We start from the raw sequence: 16,562 nt of genomic DNA, 5'->3' as shown, positions 1-16,562 counted from the left end.
GTGGTAGAGAAACTCTCCCTAGAAGCCAAGATGAGTAAGCTGTCATTGAAAGACATTATTCAGTAGAATGGTAAGGTAGGAGGCAGTAGAAAAAGACAAAGACATTATTACAAATGGATATATCAACATCAGAGAAGCTACAGCTGCCTTAAGTTTTCAAGTCCTATTGGTAACAGGGAAACTTGGAGAATTCTCATTCGTACGGTCACCATGAGTCAAAGTCAATTTGCAGTTATTAAAAAAATTGCATCAGCCTTAATTAACCTTTAAAACAATCGTAATCCCACAAGAGTTTAGTTTAAAGTTTTAGGTACACCAAAACTGTCCCCATCATCACAGGCATTATAGTCTGGCAAAATGGTTAAGAACCTAAAAGATTATTTGAATTACTCTTATGATGATCTCCTTTTTATGATATCATCAGTCAAAATCTTGGATGACTTTATATTCATTTTATTAAAAGGTTAAAGAAAAGTAGCTGCACTTTTACTAAACAGGCTGGTTTTGTATCAATAGTCCAGTAATGTATACATATATATATATATATACACACACACACACGCATATAATTATATCATTTAGATTAACCCTGTTATGTCTGGGCAGATATTATCCCATGCATCCATAAAGACAAGCAGCAAAGACCGTGCAAGAATCAAAAAGATCACACAAAATTTTTAAAATGTATAATTATATATTGGCAATTAAACTTTATAGGCAGAAGCCAATACATAGCCTTTCCAGCTAACACAACATTGATTTCACACTACAAGCAAGCAAGGGAAATTCTTCCCAAAGTAGACTTTGAAGAAATGTAAAAGGCCCGCCTTTCAAGAAATTGACAACCAAAAGCCTAATGAAGAAATTATAATAATTCCTTTGAGCCTGTTTTTATATTAATCAGTCAATCCATTTATTGTTTAATAAATGATTTTTTTATTGGTTCCCTACTTTCCATAAGTATTTTCATAATTCATCACAAAGCCAGTCAAAAAATTAAGATTGATGCATTCCTATTAGGGAAATTAATAATTAAAATGATTTAACAAATACCTAATAAAACATCAATAATGAAACAGTCCACAATTTCACAATTAAAAAAAAAACTGGAAAAAATCAGTTAGCCTTGGTGATTAACAGCAGCAGGAAAGGATCAAAGACAACTACCACCACTTTCCTCTAAAAAGGCTGCTTTAATTGACCCCCATAAACATAAGCCCCAGAATGGAGGCCAGGGGACTCAAGCCCCCTAAGACTACATATGCAGGGGTTCTGTAGTTTTGGAAAAACTGGACCAGTGTGACTCCTATGTCATTGAGGTTCTGCAGACATTATCAATCAGAAGTGTGCAAAATGAGCAAATAAGATATATTAAGTCAGCCATTGTCATTGAGCTTTACCCTCAACAATAAAGGCCAACTATAATCTATTCCTGGAAACATGCACTTGAGAATAAGCTACACCAAGCATGTGGAGGACACTACACATTGTTCTTTTTAAAGGGCGAGAAAAGTATTTAGCCATCTTCTTGCAAGTACCTGCAAGTAGACAAAATGGATTGCACCCTACCTGCCAATGTTGAACTACCATCACCACCCCATACATGCACAAACCTTAAAAACATTTCCTGGGTCCCTAAAACTGAGGGAACATTTGGGGAAGAGGCAGAAACCTTGGGTCTGGAAGAGTTCTGACAGATCAGACCAAAAGGCAATAAACATGGATGATGGAGAAACTGCCACCAGCTCAAAAAAAGCCGACAAGGGAAGGTGCTTGTCACCATGGCGACAATGCTGGGGCATTTCGGAAAGATCGGCTTATTGCTTGCTTTTCACCTGCCAATCTCCCCTTCCTTCCTTCTTTCTCTCCATTCATACATTAACTCTCTCCCTGCAGGAGACAAGCTGTGACATTTACACTCCCACTAATAAGCCGGCTCCATGATGGGCAAAGCACCTTGGGAGAGCATCTGTCACAAAGCCCAAAATGACATGGCTCTGCTGCTCTGTAGAAGGGGTTCATTCTCCTGGGCATTTTGTATGGGATTGGTCCCTTTCTTCCTAGTCTATTATTATTAGTGCTATTAAGTCTGGAGCGTGTACAAAAACAGCAGGCAAGGGCTTTTGGAGCCAAGAAGCCAAGGCAAACAATGGCAGGTAGAAATCGTTGCTTTGCCTTTGCAGAGAGAGTGTGTGAGTGCAGTGCCAACTGGGAAAGAACTCTGATGGCAAGACAATCGCTATTCTTTCCACATACACAAAGGCCACTCTGCAATTAGAATCAACACAATTCAAGCCAAATAAAATAAAATAAAGAAGCCAAAAAGTACTTCTTTTGTCATTCAATGCTTAAATGTAAATTGTGACAATCCCGCTGCTCTCTCTCTCTCTCTCTCTCTCTCTCTCTCCCCCCCCCCCCCCCCCCCAGCTATATTTTCCTTTTCAGAAGCTCACTTTCAGTATACTACATTTTTGGCCAAGTTTCAGTCAGCCTTGTATGCCAATTTTTAATATCATTTTTTTCTAGTCTATAGCACCTACAGTAGCAGGAGGGCAAGCTATTCTAATGATTCAAATCTCTCAGATGTTTTTCCCCAATATAAATGTGAGGCCTTGAGACATTGACCAGATGGATCCATGGCACAGTTCTTGCAGGGCCATTTAAACTTGGATCTATTTTAATATTTCTCTGCAATTCATGTCCTTATTGGGAGCACACACTGACCTTAAGAGTGGTAAAGTGCTGATATTTGCGTATGTTTCCACCAGTCAATCTTTGGAAATCTATGAGATTTTATTGAAGGGTATATTCTCCATGGATCTTAAAAATTTCACCCACTCTTCCTGTTTCTCCCCACTTATTTGTTTTGAAAGCACAAAGAGCATATCTTTCTCTAAATATTCATAAATAGACTTGTGAACACAGTACATGCTATTCCTTAACATAATAGTAAAACTACACTGCAGAATTTTCCCATTACACCAATGGTAACTAGAGGCAGAGAGCTTGAACATCAGAATTTTAATCAAATGGATATTTGGCTAAGACTATTAATAAATCTGTTAATAAGAATTTTGTCCTACATATGAGCAACAAATAAATCTGGATCTCATATACGGGGCAAAAATTCTTATTCACATCTCAGAATGGTTGAAATTTGAAAGGATTGGTCAACACAACAAAAGAATGTAATTGATAATTATTTACATTGAACTAATAGACCTGCCACCTCTTCATTTGTGCCCCTTTTTTACTTTTATGCACAGGAAGGACAGGGCCTGTTGTGCGCCGTGACACAGTAGGCCTTGCCCACATTTTTCCCAAAGTGATGGGGAAACACTGAAAGCCACTTTCTCCTCCATTACAGGGTGGAAAGTATGGTTTGGGTAGCTCTAACAGAGCTAACCGTACTTTCGTCCCCTTTTTGCCATGTGATGGCAAAAAGGGTGTGCCAAGCAACACGCATTGCCAGGTGTTGTCGACCTAACTGCCATCTGATGGGGGAAGGGAAAAGGTGCCAAAGCACCCTCTCCCATCCCCTCCATGTAATGAGGGGAGGAGGGAGGGCGCATGGGCGCCACAAGCCACCATGCACGCCTTTCCTTTCACCAGCAATTGCCGGAGCAACAGCACAGCTCAAAAGGGCCATGTGAAGAGCTCCTGTGACAAATATGTGGTGGTCCTCTTTGTCAAATATGAAGGCTCTGTTCATTTGCTTCAAGTCTGGAGATGGGTGTGCTTAACGTCTGACCGCTTATATCACTACTGACTCTATTAAAAAGGAAAGAATATTTTAATTGATGCATGCAACATTACTTTGATGACATTTTCAACTTCCTCTGGAAAGAATCATGGAAAGTCTGCTCATGAAACTCCCATGCCATTGTTTCAAGATGAACTTGAACAAGACTAAAGATATATCAAGAAGCACAGTAGTGTATTTCTAGAAGCCACAGCAGGTATAGTCAAAGACCTGGATCTGGTCAATTAATCCAGTCTAAAGTAGACCTGTTATTTTTTAATCAATGTTGAGAGTCAATACATATGCAAATACCATAGACTCAGTGGGTCTCTTCTAATTGGGACAAATAATACAATTTAGACTATTGATTTTGGATGTATGGATGGAAAGAAGGGCTGGAAAGAGAAGAAATCCAAGTGTCAAGAAACTCTGATAAGTACAACCCTAGACTGATGAGAATCTCTGCAGTTCAGGACTTATTTTGTATAGAATTTCACATGGTTGAATGACATGAAAGATTGTTGCAATGCAAGAAAAAGCTGTCTCTGTGGGAAACAATAATGTGTAAATTTGTTCAGAATAAGTCCCAAATTGTAAAAACAGTGTTTTTGAAGACTTCCCCCTAGTGGGAACAATTCCCGAAATTGATCATTGCTTCCTTCAAGAAAAAAACTTAGTGAAGAATCACATTTCTAAGTGGAAGTATTTCACATTCTAAAGTATTTGATTAGAGCACAGAATATTGTCACTAAACTGTATAACTGCCATCCAATTGACAGGATTGTAGTCTTACAGCAGTCATAACAAAAATCATTCTTTTTGTACATGATATATATCACTTCAAGAGTCTCAGGATCCAGGAAATATTTGGAATACAGATCCTGGGATATAGGGCAGTGTAGATCCAGCCTCAGATCTATATATAGAAAATCCTTTCTATCTTACCTTTTAAGACACAGCAATTTTCCTGGGATTTGAAAATGGGTAACATGAGATTCCAGCTGCCCAAGCATTTCTTTTGAGAACATCAGATAAATCTCAGCAAACATCTGTCATCTCTGCATTAACTAAGAGGAAAATGGCATTATGCACATTTAGATTCAGAACCAAGTAGTTATTTAATTTTTCTGGCATTTTGATCGAATCAGATGATACTAGAATATTATATTAGGCATCAGTGTTTTCCATTCCTCTAATATAACGCTGAAAGACTCAAGTACCTTCCTATGTAATAATTATACCAATTTAACATGGTCAGAATAAAGGACAAAACATTATTAAGTGGTGACTAATCCTTCTTATCAATAAAATAAGGAGTTTAAAATACATTACTTGAAAACAGACATAAAGTAACTGCCTTATTAAAGAAAAAATCTACTGCATATCTAGGGACAGAATCCACTCAGTGTCACTGCAACTTGGTTTTAGCACAAAGGAGGAAGGATGTGATGGAGGGGAACGGAATAAGTGATTCTGATTTGTTGCTCAGCAACAGAAGTTGCGGGGGAAACAATCAAAGAAGAAAAGAACAGGCATTTCTAAGAGAGTGGGTTATTTTAAGAGTGCAAAGAAATTGGAGACTCGCAAATGTCAGCACACAGATCATTTTTTAAATCAATAACTAAGACTAGCTAGACATTTGGAACAAATAGGTATCTTAGAGTGTGGAATCTTAAAAAAAATAATTTAGTTAAAATCTTTCCCTAAGAGTTAGAAAGCCACAGCCATGCTGAAAGTTTTAGTCATTTTTTGTGTTCAGTTGGAGAAGGATATTTAGGATATAAAGAAAGGCTATTGAAAGGTCATATGTGTATTTCAAAGTGGTGGCTCCCCAGTGATATTGTTATCACATTAAGCATGTATGTCAAGCTTCTAAGAAACCATGTTAACATATTCTTTCCCCCATTCCCAACCTCTCCACAACCCCTTTTCCCTTTCCTTTCTCTTATAGGACAAAACAAGTGCTTTGAGTCTCAGCAATGTGGCCGGTGTTTTCTACATCCTCATCGGTGGGCTTGGACTAGCCATGCTGGTTGCCTTAATCGAGTTTTGTTACAAGTCCAGAAGTGAATCAAAACGGATGAAGGTGGCAACACATTCACAGGCCTTTCACGCCTTCTTTCTGATACCAGCCAGATTCATCATAGCCTTTTAGTACCAAATTTAGCCAAGGTCAAGATGGCTATTAGGGTAGACATTCAAAATTTAGGGACTCAAAAACAATCCTTCATATCACTTACACAGTTTCTTTTCTAAATAAGGGCTTCTTCACAAATGGTTTGTTTTTAAGATTGTTAAGATGAAATATGTTGAATATTCTTAAAACATAGACACAAAAGGCAACATGTTTTGAAATACAGCTTAGAAATTAAAACAGACCAGGTTAATTTGCTCCTTATACCTGATAATGTCTTACTTGGTGGCCTTAAGAAGCCAATAGGGAGAATCTATCTTTGAATATTTGAGCAGATTGAGACATTACAGCATCACAGTTCCAAAGCTGTGAAACATCTTGCCTCTGCCCATCAACTTAGTTCCATTGAGTGACCTGTGAATTTATGTCACAAACGAGCATTTGTTGCACAGTCAAAGTAACAGTGCTGCATCTGTTACCTGGTGTTCATTTTTGTAAAGAAAACACACTAGAACAATGTACAAACATAAAATGCAGACGTAGGAATCAGATGATAACTCCCAGTATTCCTCACCTCACAGTAAAATCTATAGGGTTTCAGGACTCCCACCCTGTTGTGAGATACGTTCCTTTGTGACATAAAAAGATAAATACAAGTCTTCTAGTATACCTCTGCATTTGGCCACTGAGATTCACAGTACAACACAACAAAAATAAATGTATGGCTGAATTCAAGCTTCAAAATATCCAAGGATTTCAGAAAAGTATTAAATTTGACAGCAAGCCTATAGAACTAACTGGAGAAAGATATATCATGGTCCTAACTGCTAGTGGTTATGACCTGGTTTCCCATGTACAAGCCCAGCTTTCTTCTGATTGCATTATACATTGGTCCCAATTTGAGACCAGAAGCATATAACTGTAGTCCTTCACCTAAAATGCAGTCCACTCTGCTTGCCAAGAATCACATTTCCAAGAAAATCCCCTTGCAATTTTCATTAATACTGCTGCAGCAGCACAGAAAGAATAGGGTATGGGGTGGTGTAGAACTGTTTTATCTGTGATAAAAAAAAATAGTGTATGCCAATAAGCATGTGGTTTCAAAGCTTTGAGCCAGGCCAAGAAGTATGTTTATCCTGGTGAAGGTTGTATACACAAATGTAACCATCTCAGAGGACAGTGTATTATTGTTACCATGTGAGCAAACCTAATCCCCATACAGATTTGATAGTTGGCTCTCCTTCTTAAGATAATACGAAATGTTATTCACTAAGGACCTTATCACATTGAGGTGAATGAGCCAGGTGATAGCAAGGAGATTTGCCATACATCGTGGTGACTCCAGCATAGGGCATGGGAAACCTGTTGCCTCGCGCCTTATCCCACGGGGGGAAGTGTCACCACCCAGCTCATCATACATGGGGAAGCATTGCCACACGGCTTGTCCCCGCAATTCCAAATGGAACACAAGGAGGCTCTCATATTGGTGGCACAATGCCCTACCTCACTGCCACCCCAGTTGAGTAACAGTGTGCCACTGGAAGTTAGGCTATGTCATGTGATGGGCAGCGTGGGGCTCTGGGGCAACAGAGTTCTAGGGCGTTAAAATTTGTCATGTGATGAGATCGTTAATCTCAACATAATAACAGAGTGTTTCAAAAAATGCTTGTTTAACATGTTAGGTCTGAAGAATTTGAAGATATACACAACATTTGAGAACTGAAATCAGTCGTAATATTTTAAAAGCCACAATTTCTGAGTTCCGAGGTACAAGGGCCTAAAGGTCTCCTGATCTGATATAGGCAATTAGGCATCACTAACCATGATACCTTATATTTGTGCTGTTGGTAATTTGCACTGTTGGTAATTACTCGTGCACCCTACACATGGTCAACATTATACTCTCCAGACTGTATCTCAGAAAATAGGTCTTCAGCCTTTGGTTCTATATCTAGAAAACTTTTCAGCAAACTATCTTGTTTATGTCTCCAGTGGTTTGCACCTATATTGACTTAGGACCTTATCACATTGATGAGGATCCTGTGCAGATTCGCCAGCCACTGTGGCAAATTGGCAGGGCAATTCCAGTGCCCCACATGCCTTCCAGCTGGCAGCAACACTTTCCCATCACACATGGGGAAGTGTTGATGCATGGTTTGTCACCCTGGTAGTCCCGTTGTCCCAAATGGAACATGGGGAGGCTCCCATGTTGGCAGTGCAGCATTCTCCGACGCTGCACTGCCAACATGGGAGTTGAGCCACAAGCCCCGTCGGATGTTAGACTACCTCATGTGATGGGTAGTGTGGGGCTCCATCGCTCAACTGGGACAGCAGCATCTTAGGATGCTAAAAATTCCTCATGTGATGAGGTCTTTACAAAGAACAGGGATGGACAATGCACACCTATGACCATTTTGTAGCTGCTTCAAAACACTGGTCGACACAAAATGTACTGACATGATGGCAAAATACCATATTTTTTCATTCAAATGCCGATAAGTGATCCCCTAATAGTGCTGTTCCTGCACACCTAGTTTTGATGTTGAACCAGGGAATATACTTTGGGGGGAGGGGCAGAAAGCATGGTTTTCGATACTTTAGCTATCAAAATTCATCAGCACATGGCAATTGGGTGGATATCATGCAGGAGAAGATGAGGTAAATCTATTCCTGAATCCATCCAAGTTACATATCCCTAATACATAATTTATATTTGTCATGAGAGAAGGCTCAAGGAACAACAAATGTTGCTTAGTCCAGTGTTGTCACCAGTGAATGTTAGACTACAACAACTTCAGTTTAAAAATGCCTACATTGCATATGGAAAGCACCATAAAGGAGTGGAATGGAGTGGGGGAGGGGACCAAAAGAACAAATAGTTTGGAGATAAGAAATAGTACTGAATGTAGCTTATTGTGACTGTCCAACCACTATTAAGGACAGGGGGAGACCCCCCTTGTCTCTCTCAAAAAGGGTTTTTGTTTAATCCCACAGCAATCAATCAACGAAGCCATACGGACATCAACCCTTCCCAGAGCATCTGCAGCAGGAACCAGCAGTGGCGAAAATGGACGGGTGGTGAGCCACGATTTTCCCCAAACCATGCAGGAGATTCCATGCATGGGTGACAACTCTGGGATGTCCCTGGGAGCAACAGGGTTGTAACTGCCCTTGACAGACCTTCTGGGTGAGAGCGGGGTCTCCCTAGCCCCAGCCTCTCCAGTGCTGAACCAAACCATTCAAGAAGAGGGGCGATACAATGGATCTTCCAAAGGAAATCAGATCTATTTTCCTTTCTTTTTCTGTATGTGTGTGCGTGTGTGTGCATGTGTGTGTATGTGTCATTTATTTTACAGTAAATCCATAGGCAGAAGAAAGTACAACCTGTACTGCAATAAGGAGAGGGCAACTGGACTGAACGGAAATTGGAGACATCCCTGAGTACACGGTTACAGGAACACTGAGGAAGACAGCGCCATTTTGTTTTTAACTTGGTTGTTAATAAGTTCTTAGTGTGTGCAATATACATTTTTCTTACTAATTCCCGTGACATCAGGGTAATATCAGCCCTGCCCTGCTCAACAGTTTAAAATCAGGTTTAGTTTGGGATGCAAACCATAAATGTCTGCGCTACTAACAAGAAGAAAAAAATAAATGGACAGACACATTTTGAGACAACAGGACACTACTGTATTTTGAAGTTGTTTCAACATGGCTGCTTGGGCCATTGGAAGAGTTCTCCATTCCACTGTCAAATGAAGAACTTTGAGAACAGTTGAAAGGGAAGCCTGACATGGTGTGACCCAAAAAAAGACTTCTCAAAATGAGGCCAGTGGTTGTATCTGGATTTGGGATGAGCCCTGGGGAAAGTGGCAAATTTGATCTCTATCCCAGAGTTTGAAAATGGTTTTATGACTTAGCATTTTATGAGAATGGGAAATGTGTCATTTCCCAAAATGTGCATCTGGCGGGCTACCACATGGACAGGTTAGTAGCCACCTCAGACCACAGCTGTTTCCTACATGGGGGGGGGGGGTGAGAATCATAAAAATACAAAATGATATATTACATATTCTCCATGTCTGCCTTTTCAAAAGTGAAGAGGCATTTATCAGCCATTTCCTGCATTTCTGTAAGATTTATTTTCTCTAAACAGAGAACTATTTATCACTAGTTAATCAGACTTAAGACATCAGAGTTGTCCTCTGCAATTGGGCTTTTTTAGTCTATGGGGGCCATATTTGATGGTAATTCCATAGATTAACTAGGCCACACTAGATTTACTAAGACAAGAAAACAAAGAAACGAAGAATTTAGTGTGTGATACCAACAAGGAAGGGCATTCACCTAGATACAGCCTTCCATAATATTTATTTGCATCTGGCCCTGATTTAAAAGCAAGAGAGAAAATATCAGTTTCAGGACTCAAGTCTTGGCCAGCAGCATTATAACAAAAGCCAACAGACATGGTTTCCATCTCATCCATCATCATGAGGGGAAGTGGAACATGAAGAACCGACCAGCTGGTACCCTGCTTGCTATTGAAAACTTTGTCTGTCATCCAAACTCCAAGCCTGCAATGAAACACTGAAAACTACACAGCTGACTAAAGCACAAGAAAGTGGACTTGCTAGCAGTATTTCCCCCCAGTCATGTGTGCATTACATTGAAACAAAAGCTTCATTTTGTGTGTCTGTGTATGTATGACATCACCGCCATCTACAGTAAAATTCTTGAGCAATGTGACAAGCATTCCCCGATGAAACGTATGTTAAAAAGGAGCAACTCCAACTCCATTAAAAGCCTGGAGGAGACCTGACCCTTCCCTTGACAATCCCCATCCTCAGATATGCATTTGCCCATGACTGGATGGGTAATGCCAGACTCTATAAGGGGCTAAAACTTCCTCCAAGTGCCAGTGCAAACCCAGCAGTTTAACAGAAACTCATTGTACCTAATCTCTGAGACCTGTGGGTAACATAATGCATAAAACAAAAGATGGGAAGGGAAGCAAAAAGACTGGACAAGAATGAACCACAGGCTTCAGAATGACATGGCTTTGCTGAAGGGGTAATCCTGAAGTAGTGCGTGTGGAATTTATTTTGTTTCTAAAAGTGAAACTGGCAACTGGCTCTAATACAAGAAAGCTTTCGTACACAACTTGCTGTGCTTGTACAGTGTCAACAACCATTAAAGACTAGACTCTAGGAACTGATTTTTCCACTTAACACTTTGCTGCCCTCCCTCCCTCCACCTTTCGTCTTGAGATGGCGCCTTTGTAAGACTGGCAACACAGAAACTGCAAATCCCCTAAAGAGGGCACAGCATGCCTAGTGCCTGTTTGTTTTCTCTCTGTGCCAATGGAAGTCTTTCTGTCTTCATCTTTTCGTTCAGCTATCTGTCAAGACTGGGATCTCGCCTCTGATAATAACTCTTCACAGTCTTGTTCTCAGTGTGTGGTTGTAATTTTTTTTCAATTTTTATGTCTGCTTTATGTTTTTTTCCCCAAGTTTAGTTCTCTGTGTGTGGCTTACGGTGCACACCAAATCAAGTCTGCTTTTTATTGAGAAATCTTTTTGGATGTCCACAAAATGTGATACTTCTTTCAGTCTCAAGAACATTCAATAGCCCTCAGTAATTATTTTCCACCTTAAAGTGCAGTGGAAACAGAGGGTGAGAATTTCCTTCTATATGAATTGGGGGGGGGGGGGGGAATGAGTCCTATAAAAACTTTTTTAAAAATAACAAAACTTTCTGTTGACTTTGTGGTAAAAGAAAAAAAGACCTATGTGATAATTGAGCCAGCCAGTTAGATGGGTTTATGGGATGAGCCTTCTATGATAGGACAACTGCCTGTGACAATGGGACACAAAATGGGTCTTTCAAATGTTTTTGATCAGTAGAAGGGTGGGAGGAGGAAAAGAAAATGACACAGAAAAGAGGGGAAATGTTAACTTGTAATATGTATTTTTACTACACTTTTCTTAAATATAGAATAATGGAGTTGGGGAAGGGACATTGACCTTTTTCTCAACAAGAATCCATATTTAACAGTTTTGGCTTTCATTAAATTTTGCTCTTTGGTACCTGGATTTTTATTTGAGAGTTCTATTTGTTTTCAGTCTCCATCTCTGTGCCACGAGAAATGTGTTGCAAATTTGTAACTTGCTTTTTATTGATGCTGAGAAAAAAGAAATATTATCTGGAATCTTTATAATATTGATGCATCCTCCGTTTACATATTGCTCAGTGTCAAGCCTCGATGAACAGGGGAAGAAACAAGTCTTGCTACTATTTGAGCATTATTTCCAAACTTCCTGGCAGTACAGAATCAAGCTATACATGGTGGGTTGCTTTCCCTAAATTGTATTAGAATAAAAATTAACCAAATAATTTTGTAAGTGTTTGTTCAACATATAGAAAACTACCTTGGATTTTATGGAATAGTGAAGTTCTACAAGGTTAAGATAACCTAAAACCTGATATGGATTTATTTCAGTCTGAACTGAGAGCTCTTCCAGACAACAATTTTAGAAGCATGATTCCACTTTAACTACCATAGATACATCCTGTCAAATCTTGAGTTTTGTAGTTTTGTCAGAGGCACTAATAAGGCAGAGAATTCTAAACACTCTTCTATAAATTGCAAATCCTAGGATTCTACATATTAAAGAGGAATGTTAGTGCTATAATTGTAGAGTGAAAGAACAATTTGTTCTACAAGTGTAAATTCCAAAAATCTATTCTAAGATATTGAGTTCTGAAGAGTGTGATGGCTTAATGACAGTCAAACTCAACAAACAACAGCTATAGCTGCAGACCAGATCCACAAAGTCCACATGGAATGCAACTATCATGTGTACCATTCCATTCTGTCACGACCCAGGCGGCAGAGGCACCAATAACCATACACAGAGGCCAGAATCTAACTAATATCTTTATTGAAGGAATATATAAAGTTAATAAAAACAAGTATAGAAAATAGTCCAGAATTAGACCCTTCAGGAAAGGTCAGAATTAGTCCAAAAAAGCAATGTCCAATAAGAAATATTAAGGTCCAAAGTTGTAATCCAATAACCGAAACACTCACTTTGCCAAGCAAAGTGAGGGGAGATGACAAGGTCCTTAGTCCATAAAACTTGAGCGTGGCTAGGAAATAACTTGATACTTGAAACAAGGCTTGAACGTGGAACAAGGTAACTAAGAACAAGAACAAGGTCCGTGGAATAACTTGGTAAAATCCGTGAAACAAGGCAAGGATTAGTCCTGGGAAACAAGGCAAAGTCCGTCGGTAAACAAAGGCTGGGAAGCAAGGCGAAGGCTGGATAGCAAGGCAAGGCTTGAGCTGAAGCGAGGCTTGAATCGGAGCGCGCTGTCCAGACACAACTCGCTCCGTAGGCTGACGAATTGACTCCGCGAAGTTGCTACGCGGGCAAAACACCTATATAGAGTCCAACTTTCTCACCAAAGCGGTTCTCTGGGAATCAGAAACGAAAGCTAAACTCTGAGACCAGATGTTAAACTCCTTAAAGATTCTCACGAGAACCAATGTTAATTGGCAACATTCTTAGCTGCTATCCTCGCACTCCTGCGCGAAGCTGAATCCAAACTTCTCTGTTGTTTACAAAACTCCCGGCGCAAGAACACGGGAGAAGTAGGCTCTGGGGTTGTTTGACATACTTCTGGGGCACAACTTTCTTGCAGGTGCAAGGTTTCCAGATCTGCCTGGGAAGGATCTGGCTGAGAGGAATCCAGTTCAGACTGGGAAGGTAAAAAACCCAAGTTTTCATCTTCATCAGGGATTACAATGTCCTGAGCAGGACTACAAGGCCCATGGTTCATCACACTATCCCCCTCCTCAGGGCCCCTCCCAAACTGGGGTCCTCTCCCCGAGGCGCGAGGTCGCGGTTTGGTGGGATAGGTCAGATGGAAGCGACGGGTTAGATCAGGAGCATGGACTGTGGAGGCGTCTTCCCAAGAGCGTTCCTCAGGCCCAAAACCCACCCAGTCAATGAGATATTGTAGGCGGCGGCGATGAAAGCGAGAATCCAAAATGTCCTCAACCTCGAACTCCTCCTCCCCATTCATCAAAACAGGAGGGGGGGCCGGTTGGTCTGTATCAGGACGCACACCATCCGCCGGAAGGAGCAGGGAACGGTGAAACACTGGGTGAATGCGCATTGAACGCGGAAGTTGGAGTTTGAAAGTCACGGGGTTTAATTGCGCCACCACTGGATAGGGGCCAATGAAGCGGGCATCTAACTTCCGGCATGGGCGGTGGGAGGGCAGAAAGCGAGTGGACAGAAAAACCCGATCTCCTACCTTGATTTCGGGGCCCGGCTGGCGGTGTTTGTCAGCGTGGCGTTTATAGTCCTCCTTGGCTTGGTCCAGTTGCTGGAGCAAAAGTTGTTGCACCGCTGTGAGTTCCTGCAGCCAATCCTCTGCTGCGGGAACTTCTGAAGTTTCAATGACAGGGGGAAAGAAACGTGGATGGAAACCGTAGTTTGCAAAGAACGGCGTTTCTTTTGTAGAAGCTTGAACTCCATTATTGTAGGCAAACTCAGACAGTGGTAACAGAGAAGCCCAATTGTCCTGTTGGTAGTTTACATAACAGCGAAGATACTGCTCCAAAGTGGCATTGGTGCGCTCCGTTTGCCCATCTGTTTGGGGATGATGAGCTGAAGATAAGCGAGAGTCTATGCCCAGTAGTTTTTGTAGTGCCTTCCAAAAACGAGAGGTGAATTGAGATCCACGGTCTGTGACTAAACTCTTGGGCAATCCATGTAGTCTGAAAACATGCTGAAGAAATAGATCCGCAGTTTCTTTGGCCGTGGGGAGGCCTTCGCAGGGAATGAAATGGGCTAACTTGGTGAATAGGTCCACCACCACTAAGATCGTGGTGAATCCACAGGAAGGTGGTAGGTCAGTGATGAAATCCGCGGAAATTATTTCCCATGGGCGAGATGGGGTAGGAAGGGGGTGCAAAAGCCCTGAGGGCTTCTCCCTTCGTATCTTGGAGCGCTGGCATACTGGGCAGGTGTTGACATATTTTTCCACATCCTTGCGGATCTTGGGCCACCAAAAATCTCTTAGGATCAAATGCATGGTTTTAAATAGTCCGAAGTGTCCTGCTGGTTTGCAGTCATGACACAGACGAAGCGCTTTTTCCCTGCCCGGTCCGGGTGGGATATAAACATGATTTCTATAGCAGAGCAGCCCATCTTTAAGCGAAAAGGGAAAATGCAGACCTTGGCGAAGTTGGTCCTGCGCCCAGGCATCTGCTTGCTGACTAGCCCTGATTTCTTGAGCACAGATGGGTCCTGGAGTAGGGGAAGTTGAACCAATGGGACTGGATTTGGTGTTCCCCACTGTGAGCGTGGCAAGGTTCTCAGGTTGTAGCAGTTGGGATTCAAAGGTCTCCTTGCGTCCTGCAGCGTATTCCGGTTTACGTGACAGGGCGTCTGCTTGCTTGGTTTGAGCTGGGGTCACATAATGGATCTGGAAGTTGAAACGTTCAAAGAATAAAGCCCAACGTTGCTGCCTCTGATTTAGTTTGCGGGCAGTTCTTAGATGTTCTAGATTACGATGATCAGTGTGGACTTCAATGGGGAATTTGGCCCCTTCTAGCCAATGTCTCCAAGTTTCAAAGGCTGCCTTTATGGCCAGTAGTTCTTTTTCCCAAATGGTGTAATTCCTCTCTGGTGTGGTTAGTTGACGAGAATAAAAGGCACAGGGGTGGAGGTGATCTCCCACCGGTTGTAAGAGTACAGCCCCAATTGCCACATCAGAGGCGTCCGCTTGCACCACAAAAGGGGTTCCAGGATTTGGGTGCTGTAGAATTGGCTGGGAGGTGAATAGTTTCTTCAGTTGCTGGAACCCTTTCTCTGCTTGATCAGTCCAGCGGAAAGGCTGCTTTCCACGGATGCAGCTAGTGATGGGGTCGGACCAGCGGGCAAAATCTGGAATGAACTTGCGGTAGTAGTTCGCGAACCCCAAGAAACGCTGCACCTCTTTCTTGTTAGTTGGCGCCCGCCATTCCAATACTGCTGAAACTTTGGCTGGATCCATGGAAAGCCCTAGAGGCGAGATGCGGTAGCCAAGGAAATCTACCTCTTGTAGATCAAAAGCGCATTTTTCTAGCTTGGCATAAAGTCCATGATCCCGCAGTCGTTGCAACACCATTTTGACGTGGTTCTCATGTTCTGATTGTGATCTGGAAAACACCAAAAAATCGTCCAGGTAGATTATCAAGAATCTGTCTAGATAGTCCTGAAAAATATCGTTGACAAAATGCTGGAACGTTGCGGGAGCTCCGCATAAACCGAAATTCATAACTCGGGACTCGAATAATCCGAATTTAGTCTGGAAGGCGGTCTTCCACTCGTCCCCTTCTCTGATGCGAACTAGATTATAAGCCCCCCGAAGATCCAGCTTGGTGTAGACCTTGGCTCCTCGAAGTCGGTCCAGTAGATCCGAGATTAAGGGCAGGGGATAGCTGTTCCGCTTGGTGATATTGTTCAATGCTCTGTAGTCCACCACCAAGCGTAATTCCCCTGACTTCTTCTTCACAAACATCACTGGGGAGGCGGCTGGGGATTGAGAGGGTCTGATGAACCCCTTGCGAAGGTTTGTCTCTAAGAATTCCCTGAGAGCTTCTTGCTCTGGTTCAGTCAGGGAGTAGAGATG

The 16,562-nt window shown here is 41.7% G+C and overlaps 2 protein-coding genes across 8 annotated transcripts in view; one reads left to right on the top strand and one right to left on the bottom strand.

Moving 5' to 3' along the window:
- The window catches only part of gria1 (glutamate ionotropic receptor AMPA type subunit 1), a 331,557-nt gene extending 319,589 nt beyond the window's left edge, over positions 1-11,968 (top strand). For 4 of the 7 annotated variants that reach the window (XM_008116336.3, XM_008116335.2, XM_003224413.4 and 1 more), the window contains 2 exons: positions 5,694-5,828; positions 8,850-11,968. In XM_008116336.3, coding sequence (XP_008114543.1) covers positions 5,694-5,828; positions 8,850-9,041 — 327 coding nt within the window. In that variant the 3' untranslated portion in view covers positions 9,042-11,968. Of the gene's footprint in view, positions 1-5,693; positions 5,829-8,849 lie in introns of those variants that run through there. The other 3 variants (XM_008116339.3, XM_008116337.3, XR_010002705.1) reach the window with 3 other exon arrangements.
- Positions 1-16,562, bottom strand: part of LOC134296131 (uncharacterized) — a 220,328-nt gene that overhangs the window by 113,072 nt on the left and 90,694 nt on the right. The window lies entirely within an intron of this gene.

The sequence above is a fragment of the Anolis carolinensis genome, chromosome 2 (assembly GCF_035594765.1).
Source record: "Anolis carolinensis isolate JA03-04 chromosome 2, rAnoCar3.1.pri, whole genome shotgun sequence".
Lineage (NCBI taxonomy): Eukaryota > Metazoa > Chordata > Lepidosauria > Squamata > Dactyloidae > Anolis > Anolis carolinensis.
This window is presented reverse-complemented; position numbering and strand designations above follow the sequence as displayed.